The sequence below is a fragment of the Arachis duranensis genome, chromosome 2, assembly GCF_000817695.3.
Source record: "Arachis duranensis cultivar V14167 chromosome 2, aradu.V14167.gnm2.J7QH, whole genome shotgun sequence".
NCBI lineage: Eukaryota > Viridiplantae > Streptophyta > Magnoliopsida > Fabales > Fabaceae > Arachis > Arachis duranensis.
This window is the reverse complement of record NC_029773.3, coordinates 93,661,332-93,676,628: the sequence shown is the minus strand read 5'-3', so window position 1 is coordinate 93,676,628 and position 15,297 is coordinate 93,661,332. Positions and strand designations below refer to the sequence as shown.

The following is a 15,297-nucleotide window of genomic DNA, read 5'->3' as shown; positions in this document are numbered from 1 at the left end:
ATTACTTAAAAAAACTTTTAGCTAAATAAGCCAAATTGAAGATATTTTTCTTTATTTGATCTAATTGATTGATAACGTTAAAATAAATAAAATCGTTTTCACTAATTATTTATCTTATTATTTTTAGTACCTAAATTTAAGGATTCAAATCTACATATCCAAACTATGTTAAGTTGTAGATAACTAACTTACAAGCCAAAACATCTAGCCCATGCATTATTCAAGTTTTTGTATGTTAAGACCTATATTGTTTGTCGAAAAAGTCTAGGGTACAGCAATTTTTATGTTTTCTAGTCATCACTTAACCATCAAAATAAAAGTGAGTGATCTTTCACCATTAGATGTAATCTCACACCATTAAAAATACTATTGATGACCAATTGTTTGTCCATTCAAGCAATTTATTTTGCTCCTTCATGTTGCTTTTTTCTTTCCTTTTATACCAGAAATTCTCCATCTTTATATCTAAATTTTATACCTTTACTAAGCCATACAAATTACAAAGACATAAAGTGTAAGATGCTATGATTCGAGATCCTTTTGTGTGTATAAGCTTTAATTAATTAATTGAGTATCCGACTTGACACTCTTACTCACTATAAAGCCACAGAAGAACCAATATACTCTTCTCCAAAACTCTTCAGTCTTCATTCACACTTTCCTTTCTACCTTTTGCTCTCTCTATCTCTTTTGCTTCTCAAAATAAATTTTAACAAAAAAATGGAGAAGGAAAAACCAGAAACACAAGCATGGAGCATGTTGCTGAGGCAACCTGAGACACCACAAGACCCTATGGAGTTCTTGTCTCGTTCATGGAGTGCCTCTGCTCTTGAAGTGTGTAAGGTTCTTTCTCCAGCTCAACTTCCAGCACCACCTTCTTCTTATAAGGCCAACAACAACAATGGTGGTTGCTCTAATAATAATAATAATAATCATAATTCTATGCCTATACTTGAGGACATTGCTGGTGAAGCTGCTGAAGAATCTGCCATTGTTTCTGGCAACCCTTTTTCTTTTGCTTCCTCTGAGACCTCTCAGATGATCATGGACCGAATCATGTCACAGTCGGTATGTTCTTTCTTTTGCTTTATTAAGGATGTTAATTCAGTTTCAATTCATTCATGTTTATAACATGTTTTGCTGAAAATAGTAGAATCACCTCTCAACTTGATTCGTAGATTTGAAAAGAAGTACTAAAAAGATGAAATTATTTTAGAAATTATAAGCCAAACACAGCCTTAATCTACGCTCATCTTCTACAACAACTCACTTTCCTTGTTTCATGCGACTTTACTTTTGTTTTCACTTTTTACATGTTCTCTCTTTTTGATATTTTCTGTTCTGTTTTCCTCTAGTGGTCCAGAAGCTTATTTGCGTTCTGCAGGGTCGGTCTTGTTGTTCAGTTTCTTACCAAGCTTTCATTTTTCTGTTAATTTTGAATGCAAATCCTCCTCAGTAAGCTTAAAGTTCCATTTTTTCTTATCTGGGTCATATTGGCAAAAACAGAACCATTCCAATTTTCATTTAGCTTCCAATTTTCTTGTCTTAAACAGCTTATGTTGAGTTATTCTTTAGTGTGTAGACTACGGAGTGTTTAACGTTTCACTATAGTTAGTGAGCACTTTATATGTTGAAATTTAATTCAGAAAAAGAAACTGAAGCAATTGGTGATTGTTGTTTGAGTTTGGTCAGCAGGAGGTGTCTCCAAGAACCTCAGGGAGGCTATCTCACAGCAGTGGCCCACTCAATGGCTCCCTCACAGATAGCCCTCCAGTTTCCCCAACTGAAATTGATGATTTCAAGGTAAGCATCCTTCTCTTCATTTTCATCTTTCTCTTTCTTTTTTAGCAATAGCAATAGCATGAATCCCATATCAACCTAAACAAGACACAGCCATGTTGATTTGTTTTGGCTTTCTTAAGGAAAGGAAAAAATAAAAGAAATATTTTTTGGGTACAAAGCACGAGCACTGACCAAACTGTACCATGTTAGTTCCAGCTTTCTCTGTAACCACAAACAAACTTCGATGACACTCGGAGGACAGTACCCACAGGTTCTCTCTGCATTCTTCACTACTATACTAACACTAACAGACAAACAAAAAGTAGAAATTGAAAATGTTCTAGTTTTGGTTGCTAGTTAAAAAGGCTAAGCTTAATTTAGCTCCAAATGATTAGCACAAACAACAATTTTTAGAGGCGAATTTGTTAGTAATTGATTTTCTGGGGACTGACTTGACAATACATTAATAGTTAAAGTATATCGAAGATTGAGAGAAAAAAAAATCCTTTTGAAGACTAAATTATTGGCATTTCTATCTAACATGACAAAAATTTGGTGTTACCATTTGTCTTTATTGCTGCTCTTGTTAACAAAAGTTGAGGAAGGAACAAAGAAAAGAAAAGAAAGAACAAAATCTCTATATTTGTTTGTTACATTGCATCTCTTATCATGATTGTCTAAAACCTCTGTCATTCTTCCTGATTCTGGTCCCCTCATCCTACTGTGAAATTGGTTAACAAGATCCCACCTTGAACACCAACCAAAACTGCTCCCTTTGAGTCCAAACTTCAGCCCACAAGGGGATTCAAAATTCGTCTTTATTCGTCTTTAGCTCTGGCGCACCAATCTTGTTACCCATTTAGTCTCCCATAGCAACATTTGCACATTTTAAAGAAAACTAAATAATAAAAATTCCTCACAATTAAACAACAGCAGAGTGAAACAAAAACACATCTAGTGTAAAGGTTTTTTACTATTATTTTGTACGGAACATCTAAGCTTAAGTTATCATAATAGAAATCAATCTCTCAATAATTCATAGTAGAAAAAGAAAAGAAGAAAGGTACATTGTGACTCGCGGATGGAAGACATAAAACCTAATCTTTATTAACATCATATATGCAGTGTAGCCGCTCCAACAACAACAGCCATAATAGCAACAACAACATCACCAGCCTGAGTAGTCAATACAGGGCTTCCGCCACCGGTGGCGCCGCCGTGGCAGCAGGTGGTGGTGGTGGCAAGACGGTTGGAAGGTGGCTTAAGGACAGGAAGGAGAAGAAGAAGGAGGAAACAAGGGCCCACAATGCTCAGCTGCATGCAGCGGTTTCGGTTGCTGGTGTTGCCGCCGCTGTTGCAGCCATTGCCGCCGCCACAGCTGCCTCCTCTGGGTCCGGCAAGGACGAGCAGATGGCCAAGACAGACATGGCAGTGGCGTCTGCCGCAACGCTTGTTGCGGCTCAGTGTGTTGAGGCCGCAGAGGCTATGGGGGCTGAGCGTGATCACTTGGCCTCGGTGGTTAGCTCCGCCGTGAACGTAAGGTCCGCCGGCGACATCACGACCCTGACGGCTGCCGCGGCAACAGGTATGCATATAGAAAAGCATTGTTATGAGATTAGAATAACTTTTCTTTTGTTGGATTTTATTTAAAGTGTTTAATATTTTGCAGCTTTACGTGGGGCTGCCACGTTGAAGGCAAGGGCGCTGAAGGAGGTTTGGAACATCGCTGCTGTAATTCCTGTGGACAAGAATGCCCCTGCTGGTGGTGGTGGTGGCGCCGGCGGAGGTAGCAATGGAAGCTCTAATAGTAGCTTCAGCGGTGAGCTTGTTCCTGAAGAGAACTTCTTAGGCATCTGCAGCAGAGAATTGCTGGCAAGAGGTTGTGAACTCCTAAAGCGCACGCGCACAGGTCAGCATAGCATAGCATGGTTTTCTGTCTTCTGTCTCTTACTGAATTCCATGCCATTCCTTTCATGCATGTGAATATGTCACTTGATTTGTCGCAGGCGAACTTCACTGGAAAATTGTGTCTGTTTACATTAACAGGATGAACCAGGTTATTTCTTTTTCTTTTTTCACTCCTCAAATATTCCACTTTAATTATTTGGACATCAATTAGACTTTGTAATGATTAGAATCTTAATAATGAGGGGGCTAGTATGAACAAAAGTTGTCATGTTATGGCGCCTTAGCTTTGATGCGATATGCTAAAGGATCCACCTTTGCTTTAGTTTCCTAGAAATCTGTAATTTTAACTCTTTGGAAGCTCTTTTTGTGCAGGTTATCCTCAAGATGAAGAGCAGACATGTTGCTGGGACCATCACAAAAAAGAAAAAGAGTGAGTCTTTGAATACTCTTGTCCCCTCTCTCTCTCTCTCTCTCTTCACTAATTATCTTTGACAGATTCTTGAGGGTGGGTCTAATTCCATTTTCGGGATTTGTGAAAGTCAAGCTCTTTAAAGTTGGAAAAACATCAAAACTCTTCTTCTTTAATTCCAACCCCCTTTTGAAATTGTGTTCTATTATTTCGAAATTATGTTAGGAATATAAAATATAAAGCACTTCGTATTATGTATGTATAACTATAATAATGTTCAACGAGTAAGCATTCTTTTTCCCTTTTGCAATTTTGGACAGATGTGGTGCTTGGAGTGATCAAGGATATGCCTGCTTGGCCGGGCCGCCACTTGTTGGAAGGGGGCGAGAACCGCCGCTACTTTGGGCTGAAGACAGTGATGCGTGGCGTTGTTGAATTTGAGTGCAGAAACCAAAGAGAATATGATGTTTGGACTCAGGGTGTGTCAAGGCTTCTCTCCGTTGCTGCAGAAAGGAATGGTAGAAACAGAATATGTACTTCTGTTGGATTGTGAGGGATAATAAACAGATTTTTTTTGGCACTTGGGAATGGTAAAATCTTATTGATGCATGGTATTATTGGCGGGCTCTAGATCAATTTGTAAAAAAGGGTGTAAATTTCTAGTTTATGTCAGATGGGGTTTAGGTTTAATTTGATATTGGGATAACATACATTAGTACTTTGATGTATTTATTTAATTTTTTTCAAATAGGAAAGCATTGCTATTTAAGCCAAAGTATGTGAAGACCATGTGAAAACTTGTGTTTCTTTCACTGAGATGGAAAGAAAAGTAGTCAAAAGAAGAAAAAGGAGTCACATTTGGATTTGGGTGAAGGTGTAATATTGAAGATCGATAAAGACATAACATTATTCTATTGTGCTTTGTTTATTATACCATACATGTTGGTTTGGGATTTCTTTTTCTTTGTTTTCTAGGATTGGATCCCGAGACATTGTTTTAAGGTTGATGATGATGATGATGATCTTGAGCCATCACTATCTTGGATTACTTCCTTCCACTTTGTGAATTCTGTTTGCATTAAAAAATTTGAGATCAGGAAAAAAGAAAAGAAAAGAAAAAGTGATCCAAAGGTTAAAAGAAAAGAAATCATTGATTTTGTTTTGGTACAGTAAGCCATAAGAAAATTGGAGCCCTGAGGTGCTTGAATTAATTGGAGCTCTAAATAATACTCTTCTAAACCCACGATAAGTATTTCTGAGCTTTTGCTTCCTAGAAACTTCCATTAGGAAAGTAAGCAGCTTTCAATACTTGAACGCAAACTGCATTCGGCTGCTTGATGGTCTTCTAAGCTTGTTTAGCCAAATAAGCAAGGTTTTGTGTTTCCCAATCCTTAAATCCAAGCTCATCATCTCTCTTGCTTGCTGTAATTGATTTCCATCCCGTTTAATGTATTCTTCTTTCCTTTCTTGACGAAGCCCACCAGAATTTAGCCACTATAGAGAGCTCAACTTCTTACAACACTCATAGAGTCATAGTGTTAGTTAGAAATAAATATCGAAGAAGAAGGTTATTCAAATTGTTAAATGAGCTTTTAGTAGAGAAGTTGGTGTCGAAAGAAACATATTTAAGGATGTTAAATGAGAGTTCGATTAACTTAGCAAATCGAGGAGTTATTCGAGCGGAAGGATCGAAGATTCTTGAAATCGAACATTATTCTATAGCCGTTACATGATTAGGCAAAAAAGCGGAACGGTTAATTGTGTTTTCACACACGTGGGATGTTTATTTCAAATTGATCAGTTAGGAAAATGGCTATAAATACTAGAAGACTCGAAGTCACAAGGGTTGAAACTTTACTTCAGAAAACACTCAAGCACACTCACATCCCCAGCGAATTGTGTTCGAGTCTCTTTTTTGTAGGATTCCTTCCATATTTTTATCTTTTCAATTTACAATTTCTGCAAAACTATACTTTCCATGTTCAATTTATCCTTCATACAACTTTAATTTTCTTGTCAAATTTACATTCCAACATCTTTAATTTCCATGTCGAAAGTCCTTTGATTCACTCGAAGGTATTTTATCGCATTGTTTAAATTCAATGCAAATTATTTCGATTTCAGTCAATTTTACTTTCAAAATCTTTATTTAACACCTTTTTTAGTCTTTTCTTTTAAATCTTGTTCGATTTGAAGATCTTTGATGCACTTCCAGAAAACTGGTACTCACAAAAAAGAGGAGTAGGTTTCGCTCCCAAACCATTAAAATCGAACTACCATCAATTTGTTAAAAATCGACGAAACACATAGCATATGTTTGTATTTTCTGTACAACTGTTGTTCTTGCCTGCTTAATCCGAGGTATAGCTCGTCCCCCGGCCAAGATCAGCAGACTTCTCGGCTGGAACGCGATATACGTCGGCGATGGATGAACAATGGGGTTGGATACCTGCAAAGGCACTCCAACGCTCAAGTTAGTGTAAAGTAGATAATGGATCTTATCTTAGAAGAAATGACGTACCTTTCGTAACTTTGACGTCCGCCTTATATTTTAGTGGAAAGTTCGGCCGTTACCCTTGGGTTGTAACGTTCAGGGAGAGGATTAATTGTGCATCTGACGTTATTGGTTTAAGGTTGTTTATAGCTTATAATGAAATGGTCGGTTATGATTAGAAATTAGGCGTTACCGAGCTATAACTTGTAACCGATGATTACTGGTCATACCAACTGTCTTTGTCATCACCCGTTCTTCAATCCATGCGCAGGCTCTCCTTTTGGGTCGTCTCCATCAAGCTAGAGGTTTTACATATTTTTCTGATGAGTCCCAAGCTGGCATTTTCAAGACCTTTTCTATACTTACTCTTACTTGAATAGGAACTTAGTATCTGAAGGTAATACCTGATTTAGCTAAATGTATTCTTTGCTTTGATGCTTTTATATATCTGTTCAAAATTGTGGTTATCTCATATATTTATTCCTCCCACGCCTTCGCAAAGATAATAAAATCATATGCGAATAGCAAAATGTATAATTGTTGGAGCGGAGAGAGGAGATAATTTTCAGTCTAAAAATGAGGTTGTGTATCTAAACTTCTTCCATTAAAATTGTAAGCATTTTCTCGACCATAATAAATAAGTAGTGAGATAGTGAGTCGCCTTATCTTAGATCTTTGTTGGGGTTTAATTTTTCGGTTCTTCCAAGTAGACAATAAATATTTGAACAATAAGCTATATTCTCGGCCCATATTAAGGCAAAAAAAAAAAGTTGTCCATCACAAATTATCCTCTCTCAAAAATCTAAAGTCTATGTAAGTAAGCATCCAAAGTCTCATGATGATTCTAAAAAATCTATCCAATCTTCCAAGCCCATAAATTATATCAAGTTGGTACAAAAGGAGGGGCCAAAAACCTCATTAACACATGCATCGAATAATATTCGTATATCCGGGGTATTTATCCGTATCCGATCCGAATTTTGCGGATATCATCCGATCCGCATTATGGTAGGATCGGATTGCGGATTTGGCAGTAATATCCACGGATCCGATCCGTAAATCCGCATATCCACACATCTCATATAAATAGTATAGTTTAAGAAAGTAAATCCTAATGTGATATGAACTTTAGTGTGTTATTTTATTTTTTATTTTTTATGATGTACTTCAATTTAGAATAATTAAACTTAAATCTTGTTTTATTATTTTGTTTTTGTTATTCAAGAAAACTTTTAGTGATAATATTTTAGGAGTAAATAGGCTTAAACAGATAAAAAATAAATTTTTTGGATTTTTTTTTGTAAAAGCAGCCAAACAGAATTTTAAAATAATTTTTTTAATTATGCGGATATACCCGATATTCGATCCGATCCACAAGTATGCGAATTGAATCAGATTCGGCCTAAAAAAATGTGGATATCGTATCCGATTGATCCGATGAGTGCAATGCGGATTAGATAGAATTTTAGGCTATATCCAATCCGATTCGATCCGTGTGCAGTCCTACTAATTAAAATAGCGAGTAACTTCTTTTAAGTTGCCTTTGATCCAATCTAGAACTTGAGAATTCAAGAAAGAACGGTGAAGGTTACTAATTTTAGTGCTAATTCAAAGACTTTTCACAATCAAACAATCGCGAAGGACATGAAACACTGATTCCACCTTGCCAACACACACCTCACAAGTAGGTCTATAGTTGAATGTTTTCTCATCCTTTCTTGGTTTGTTAGGAGGGCCCCACTATATGCCAAACAAAGAAAATATCGAACAAGTTGTGGACATTGAAGCTTTTATACCAGTTTATAAACAGCGCTACTGCTATAATGTTTAAAGTTTATGCACACTTCATAATTCATATGCAAATTTGCAACTAAACTCTATTGATGCTTCCAAAAAACAAGCCACATGGTCCTCAAACCCTCACTGTGACGTCTTTAAAGGACAAATCAAACTCAGCAAGAACTCCCAATTCCATTCCTCCGTATCCATGGAGACACTGTCTTTCCTCCACCGCTTGAGATATGAGTTGAGCCAGCTTTTCAATACACAGAACAAAGACGTATGGAGACATTAGGTCGTCTTGTGTGATTCCTCTACAGGATATGAACGAATCTATTCTGTCTCAATTCCAAAGTAAGCTCATGCTGGTTGACGTAATGCACTCCCAAATAATACTCATGATGAATGAAGAAATTTTGGCATCTTTTAGAGGGTCAAGGATGAACTGTCAGTTTAATATATCATATGCTTTTTCTAAGTCTATTTTTAGTGCCATAAAACTCACCTGACCTTTCTTAGCATGCATGACATATATTACTTTTTGGACAACCAAGATATTATTAGCACCATGATGCACATCCACCAACTCACTCCTGACATTTTTTAGCTTAATAGAGATTAATTGATCAGTAGCTTGGACATCATATTGCACAACACCAATTAATCGGAACTGAGAAATCATCTTTGGATGGTCCAGTTTATGAATGAAAGAGATGAAAGTGGAGTTAACAATTAAAATAGTTCATCTAAGTAGGATCCTGAAAAATATTTTTTATCCACTGCTCCACTAAAACTTTAACATGTGACTAATATTTTTTAAAATACATGGCAAGCAGCCTGCTCGGTTCAGGAGCTTTTTAGCTGCCTATTGCTAACAAAATCTCTTTAATTCATCTGGCATTAAAGGAAAAATTTGCTTTCCAAATTCAACTTAACATACGAATCTTCTTGTGTATATAGCTTAGCATAAAAAGCAATACCAAACTCTTTGAGATCATTCGGGTTCTCAATCCAGTTGCTATTATCATTTCTCAACATAAGGATCTTATTCCTTTTCTTTCTAGAAGTTGTAACATCGTAGATGTATTTTGTATTTCCATCTCCAAATTAAAATCAATTACACCTAAAGTTTTGCTTTTAATATATTTTCTCTTAAATGCAAAATTGTTCATATTCTTACCACAACTCTTTATGTAGATTAAGAATGTTTATCTTAAAAATATAAACTACGAAGATATTCCTTCAAAGCATACTAGAATATTATATTTTTTTTCTCATAATATGCTAAAAATTTTCAATATTTCAAACTCTGGTCTTATTTATAAAAGAAAAAAAAATCTAGCATAATTCAACAGATGGGCTCAGGAATAAAATGAAATATATAAAACAAAAAAGGTAAATAATGTAATAAATAAATAAATAATAAATGAAGTTCATGAAATGAAGGTTGAGTGATTGATGGTCATTCTCATATTACACAGTAAACACTTCGTTTTCCCCCAAATCTGTGAAAACCCTAAAGCACAGCGAAAATTCGCAAATTTTCAAATCGAGAAGAAATGAGTATTGAGAAGTTGAGCACCGAAGAATGTCAATCACTCTACTCTCTGCTCAGAGCTGAGCAACGCCCACTCCATGAGATCGTTGCAGATTTCAACAGCTCTCTCCCTCGCCATCGCCATTTCACTCTCTGCTCCTACCTCCTCATGCTCTTGCAGGCAACACTCTCAATTTACCTCTTTCTTCCTTCGTTTTTAATTACTGCGTTTCTGCACTGGATTTTGGCCTCGCTTTATACTAGGGTTTTGGGATTTTATGCTTGCTTTTGGGTTTTTCGTTGTGTGAATTCTCGTAATTGTGTGCTGATTTTTTCACAAAAGTGAAAAAAGCCTACCTGTACCTAGTCAGATACTGGTACAAATTTTGGCGTCATTTTATTTATCTGTTATTATTTCTTAAAGAGATCTATTTTGCTCAATCTAATTTCTGAGTTACTCAGGTGGAAATGTTATTGCTTTAAAATAATGTTTTTATATTTTATTTTTCAAATTTTGGTTCCCTTAAGTTTTGTATTGAGAATTCTGAAGACGAGGTGCTCGACTCTCAATGAGAAACATTGTATTGTAACTACTTAGAAAAGATTGCACATTTTGACATGTCATTTGCGTTTCTGGTTTCTTTTTATTTTTATTTTAGTGACATTTGAATTATAGCTAATTAAGTGTGGATATTGTTGGATTTAAACAAGGGGTGCATTTCCCAGCTGATCAGTGTTGGTTTCTGTGAAAAATTGCATTTTGACAGGCATGTATTGAATCATGCGTGTTTAGATTTATAGGTTTTTTTATTGCTTATTTAGGTGCAAGCAATGTTGAATGTTATCTAATTGGTATCTTTCGTGTGCAGGACAAGCAACTCAACATCTCTGAGCGAATAATTGCCTTTGCCCTACTTGTTGAAGCATATTCATCCCAGAGACCCGCTTCAAATCCTTTCATAAGCTTTATTGTAAAAGTAAGTCTTTTTTTTTTTTTTTTCATTCTATCCTTCTCGTGCTGTTGCTCAAAGCTCTGTGCAGTTGTTAGAACCGGTTCTAAGTTAGTTGTCTTTTGAAATTCGTAGCTGAAACAAATTATCAAGAGTAATATTAAGCAACTGATATTTCTGTAGTTTTCATTTCTGCTATAAATTAACTTGGGTTTATTATTTCCTTTTTTTAATAATCTTTTTATTACTCCTCATAGATATTTTGCAATGATATTGCATCATATGACACACAAGATAAGTATAATTTCTTGTCTGCAGGTTGCTTGTCATGAAGGGTCTGAAAAAGTTGTGAGAGCGTTCATTCTACAATTGTTAGGTGTTAATGCCTCCAACAGTGGCAAAGAGGTTATAGTCTGATTTATTTCTTGATTTTACAGCATTCATTCTCTTTTTATAGAATACGTCAAATATTATGTACTCTCTATTGGTCCAGAGTCTGCTTTCATACCTTCTCTTACATGAGATGTGATCTTTAGTGTTTAATGGTATGAAATTCTGAGGTATTATTCCTTTTGGTGGAGGATTGCAGTTTCTTAAACAGTCTGCTTCTGATTACGTGAAAGGATTTGACCAATCATTGCATGTAAGTTATGTATAAACTTTATAATACATTACTTGACCAGGATATATTCAGTATTGCCCTTACACATCAACTAAATTCTGATAACATTCCTTTAAATGTCTCTAGGATGGACCTTCCTTTGCTTTACCTCATGGGACATTAGTACCTAATTTATTCTCTGATTCCAGGATTTTCCACCTGTAGATCAGTTGCAGCAGCAGTTTTCTGATAAAGTTCATCATGAATCATATCATAGCTTATTTAAGGGTGGTTCTATAAAAAATGTAGTCCCAGACCCTGATGTTCCTCCCAATTGTAATGCAGATTCAGCAGAGTATGGCCCTATGCATTGGATTGACCAATTAATGAAGCTTTTCTTAAAAAAAATAAAGAAATTGTTTGGTCCTTCCTTCAATATTTTCATATAGCTATTTTATATCAAACCTTATATTTTCTTCATTATAGTAATGGCCTGATTATAGGTTTGAATTGCGACCGGGAACAAAACCTAAACTTGGCACCGGCGACAAAGACGAAGCAGTAGTTGGGTTATTGTCTAATCTTTCACTGGAAGGATTGAGCCCTCACTGGATCAGGCCCCTTCCACCAAGGCTACCAATACTTGATGGGGAGGTATTGCGCATTTGTTTCTGCAATGATTAACCCGAGCCTTGATAGTTCAAACTATTTATGCTGGAGAATCCTTTTCAGCTAGTTTGGCTCAACCCTGATGACAATCATGAACTTATGTGGGACTACGGTATGTGCGTTGATACTAGCAGAGGTGCTGCAGTAAGAGATTTAATTGCAAAAGCTCTGAAGGGAGCCCTTGCACCTGCACAGCAAGAGGTGATCACTGTTACTATTATTTTGTAGAAGTAATTTATGAAAACAAAGAAGAAAAGTATACAAGGCTTGCATCATTTCCTGTAGAAATGTGTTTTACTCTGCATGTCTTTTAAATTAATTTGTTGCAGAAAGTATTTTATCCTTTTATATATGGTATAAGCAAAATATTGGGATTTTAAGGAAAATTACACCCGCTGGAATAATTTTCCTAGTAGTATATAATATATTCTGTATATATTTCTTTTTGCATTGTCATACCAATTGGCTTGGACATCAGACCACTTGTGCTCGCTCATTTTGTCTCGCCTAAATGGAATGGCACTTAGTTCCCCAGACTGAATCCCCATGTCTGCTCTTCTCCACCTGCAACCGAAGGAAGTTCACTTTACCAACACAACATTTGGGTCGTCCCCTTAATTTTTTGCTGACCCTGGCCCTGGCCCAGGGCTGGCTTTTTGGAAATATAAAGTTAGTATCGTGTTAATTGTTTCATGAGGACTAAGATGATTGTTTTTTTTTTGCATCCAGCAAGTGTTGGTGGAGTTGGCGAATGATCCAAAGCTTGTATACCACTGTGGACTAACTCCAAGAAAGTTGCCAGTATGTGTCTTTGTAATGTTTCTGATAAAACGTCAAGCAAGTTGCTTTTTGTAATATTTATTTTCAAATTGGTAATCAGGAACTGGTGGAAAATAATCCCCTTATTGCAGTTGATGTTCTCACTAAGTTGATAAACTCCCCCGAAATAGCAGAGTATGTTTTTGGCCTTTATTTTATCTCTTTCTTTCCTCTAAGTTATAAATTATTCAATCGCTATTATATTCTTTGTTTCTATTTGCTCATTTATGGAAACAGATACTTTACAGTACTCGTGAATATGGACATGAGTCTACACTCAATGGAAGTTGTGAACAGGCTAACAACTGCAGTTGAATTGCCTTCAGAATTCATTCACATGTACATAACTAATTGTATATCATCTTGTGTGAACATTAAGGTATTTGACTTCGCCTAAATTATTTATTTTTCACGTCTAAAACATGACAGGATTTTTGTTCCTATGGTTTATATGTCTAATTGCGTATATTTGTGCATCTAAAATATAACCGTCCTTTTCTAAGTCTTGCTTTTGGCAGTTGGAACAAAGTGTGATGTAAAAAATCACATAATAATTATGTGACCCTTTAGGTGGTCTCCTAATCCTAACTTATATGCAAAGATCTTGTGGTCAAAATGTTTCAAGGGTCCTGCCATACTCATGAAACTTAAAGGGCCAAACATGTATTGACTTTTGAATGTTTATAAGCACGACAAAATTGTGTCACCATTATACGTTCAGTTCAATTTGACATTTTTTAAACAGCTTGCAATAATTTTTCTTGTGGATTGTTTCGTTCTATTGGATGAAGAGACAATGAAAATATGGTTGCATCTTTTGTCTGTCTTGGTGAATCATATCAACTGAAAATGAAATTAATGTTTGTCTCTCTGTACTATGCATGCTGTCTATGTTATTCCTATAATTAATTAACATGTAAGCATTTTAACCCCCCCCCCCTTTTTCTTTCCCCAAACAGGACAAATACATGCAGAATAGGCTTGTACGACTTGTTTGTGTTTTTCTGCAAAGCCTTATTCGAAACAACATTATCAATGGTGAGTTTTCTCAGCTTTTGAAGCCTGAAAGCTGTTGCTAAAATGTCATGTTATATTATGTATCTTATAACATTATATTCTTGAAGAAATGTGAAAGAAAGTTGTAACCACCGTGTTACTTACGTGTGTATACATGAATATTTTTCCATCATCATAACCTGTCTTTTGCGTATGCATATGTAACTCACGTTGGTAAATGGTCCTTCCTTTGCAGTTAAAGACCTCTTCATTGAAGTTCAAGCGTTTTGCATTGAATTCTCGCGGATTAGAGAGGCAGCTGCATTGTTTAGGCTTCTCAAGTCATTGGAATGAATATGATTGTTTTGACTTGTTAAAATTTTTTCTCTATTGCTTCTCCATCCCTTACAATACATTCTGATGTAGATATGTATCTACCTAGAGCTAATTAGCATTCTGTACTAATTTTCATTTTATGGACAATAAATATCAGTTTGTTGGCCTACGAAGTCAGTTATTTCAGTTTTTAATTGAACTGGGCTATATCATTGAATTTCACAATATGTATGTACCTTACCTTCACAATTGGCAAATAGGTGTAAACAGTGTATTTGGTTTCAGACCGAAAACAAATTTAACTGTCATTTGGATGCTGATATTTTATCCTAAAAAAACCGGCTATTTTATAAGAATTTAATACTCAATAGCAATGAAATGTATATAATTTATAAGATGATATTGTAGTGGGATGCATTTGGTTTCTATTGAGTTCTATAGATTTTCAAGATTAATACTTCACGATTCTATCAGAATAAAAGAAAAACAATCTTAAAATACTCATTTAATTCGGTTTTTATAATTTGATTATTATTAGTTAAAATTACGAACCAAATCTGACAGCATGAATTTTGGATTTTAGTAATTTTCAGGGTATAACTCAATTTTATTTTATTTTATTTTTCAATTTTCTTTAGCGTAGAGTCCAATTTGGTCAGATTTGGGTTCAACTGTTCAAGCACTTTAATAATACAAGGAAACAATTCCAATTTCACTGCTAAACTCTCAACCCTCGAGAGAAAAATATGATGTAGCACAATAGAAAAATGTGAAATACGATTGATTGTAAAGCTACGAGTTAATAGTTAAATTAGCCCCTAAAAAATAATTTTTTTAAATTTGTTCTTTAAAGATTTTTTCAATCAAATTGATCTTTCAAAAATTATAAATTAAACATATATGTCCTTCAATTACTCTACTCATAATTTTCGTCAACGATTGATAATGTGAAATAGTAATTGATAACATATATGACACATAACATGTTCAATTAGATATTAACTAAATATGTTTACG

General features: G+C 35.3%; 2 protein-coding genes across 5 annotated transcripts; both read left to right on the top strand.

Annotated features, from left to right (window-relative positions):
* The first annotated feature begins 624 nt into the window (after positions 1 to 624).
* LOC107463667 (VAN3-binding protein-like) lies at positions 625 to 5,013 on the top strand. Of its 3 annotated transcripts, none has more exons than XM_016082516.3 (7): positions 625 to 1,068; positions 1,696 to 1,803; positions 2,908 to 3,367; positions 3,452 to 3,691; positions 3,789 to 3,838; positions 4,063 to 4,120; positions 4,420 to 5,013. In XM_016082516.3, exons 1-7 carry the CDS (start codon positions 721 to 723, stop codon positions 4,650 to 4,652), a joined length of 1,497 nt encoding a protein of 498 aa, XP_015938002.1. In that variant the 5' UTR covers positions 625 to 720; the 3' UTR covers positions 4,653 to 5,013. The 3 variants fall into 3 exon arrangements, with proteins under 3 accessions (XP_015938002.1, XP_015938000.3, XP_015938001.1); XM_016082514.3 differs by having other exon boundaries at positions 1,684 to 1,803; XM_016082515.3 differs by having other exon boundaries at positions 626 to 1,068; positions 1,693 to 1,803.
* Positions 5,014 to 9,803: 4,790 nt separating this feature from the next.
* LOC107463656 (uncharacterized) lies at positions 9,804 to 14,449 on the top strand. 2 transcript variants are annotated; one of them, XM_016082492.3, is made up of 12 exons: positions 9,805 to 10,090; positions 10,779 to 10,886; positions 11,178 to 11,264; positions 11,449 to 11,502; positions 11,670 to 11,815; positions 11,964 to 12,114; positions 12,193 to 12,330; positions 12,859 to 12,930; positions 13,010 to 13,083; positions 13,186 to 13,327; positions 13,908 to 13,986; positions 14,201 to 14,449. In XM_016082492.3, the coding sequence occupies exons 1-12, from the start codon at positions 9,932 to 9,934 to the stop codon at positions 14,296 to 14,298; spliced, it is 1,308 nt and encodes a 435-aa protein (XP_015937978.1). In that variant the 5' UTR covers positions 9,805 to 9,931; the 3' UTR covers positions 14,299 to 14,449. The 2 variants fall into 2 exon arrangements, 1 of the variants encoding a protein (XP_015937978.1); XR_001586954.3 differs by lacking the exon at positions 14,201 to 14,449 and having other exon boundaries at positions 9,804 to 10,090; positions 13,197 to 13,327.
* The last annotated feature ends 848 nt before the right edge of the window (positions 14,450 to 15,297 follow it).

What these genes read in the sequence shown, in the direction of transcription:
- LOC107463656 (XM_016082492.3), top strand. Translation starts at nt 9,932, where the DNA reads ATGAGTATTGAGAAGTTGAGCACCGAAGAATGTCAATCACTCTACTCT. An exon ending in ACCTCCTCATGCTCTTGCAG is followed by an intron (nt 10,091 to 10,778) that starts GCAACACTCTCA and finishes TTTCGTGTGCAG; the next exon opens with GACAAGCAACTCAACATCTC. An exon ending in CATCTTGTGTGAACATTAAG is followed by an intron (nt 13,328 to 13,907) that starts GTATTTGACTTC and finishes TTCCCCAAACAG; the next exon opens with GACAAATACATGCAGAATAG.
- LOC107463667 (XM_016082514.3), top strand. Translation starts at nt 721, where the DNA reads ATGGAGAAGGAAAAACCAGAAACACAAGCATGGAGCATGTTGCTGAGG. An exon ending in CTGAAATTGATGATTTCAAG is followed by an intron (nt 1,804 to 2,907) that starts GTAAGCATCCTT and finishes TCATATATGCAG; the next exon opens with TGTAGCCGCTCCAACAACAA. An exon ending in CCTAAAGCGCACGCGCACAG is followed by an intron (nt 3,692 to 3,788) that starts GTCAGCATAGCA and finishes GATTTGTCGCAG; the next exon opens with GCGAACTTCACTGGAAAATT.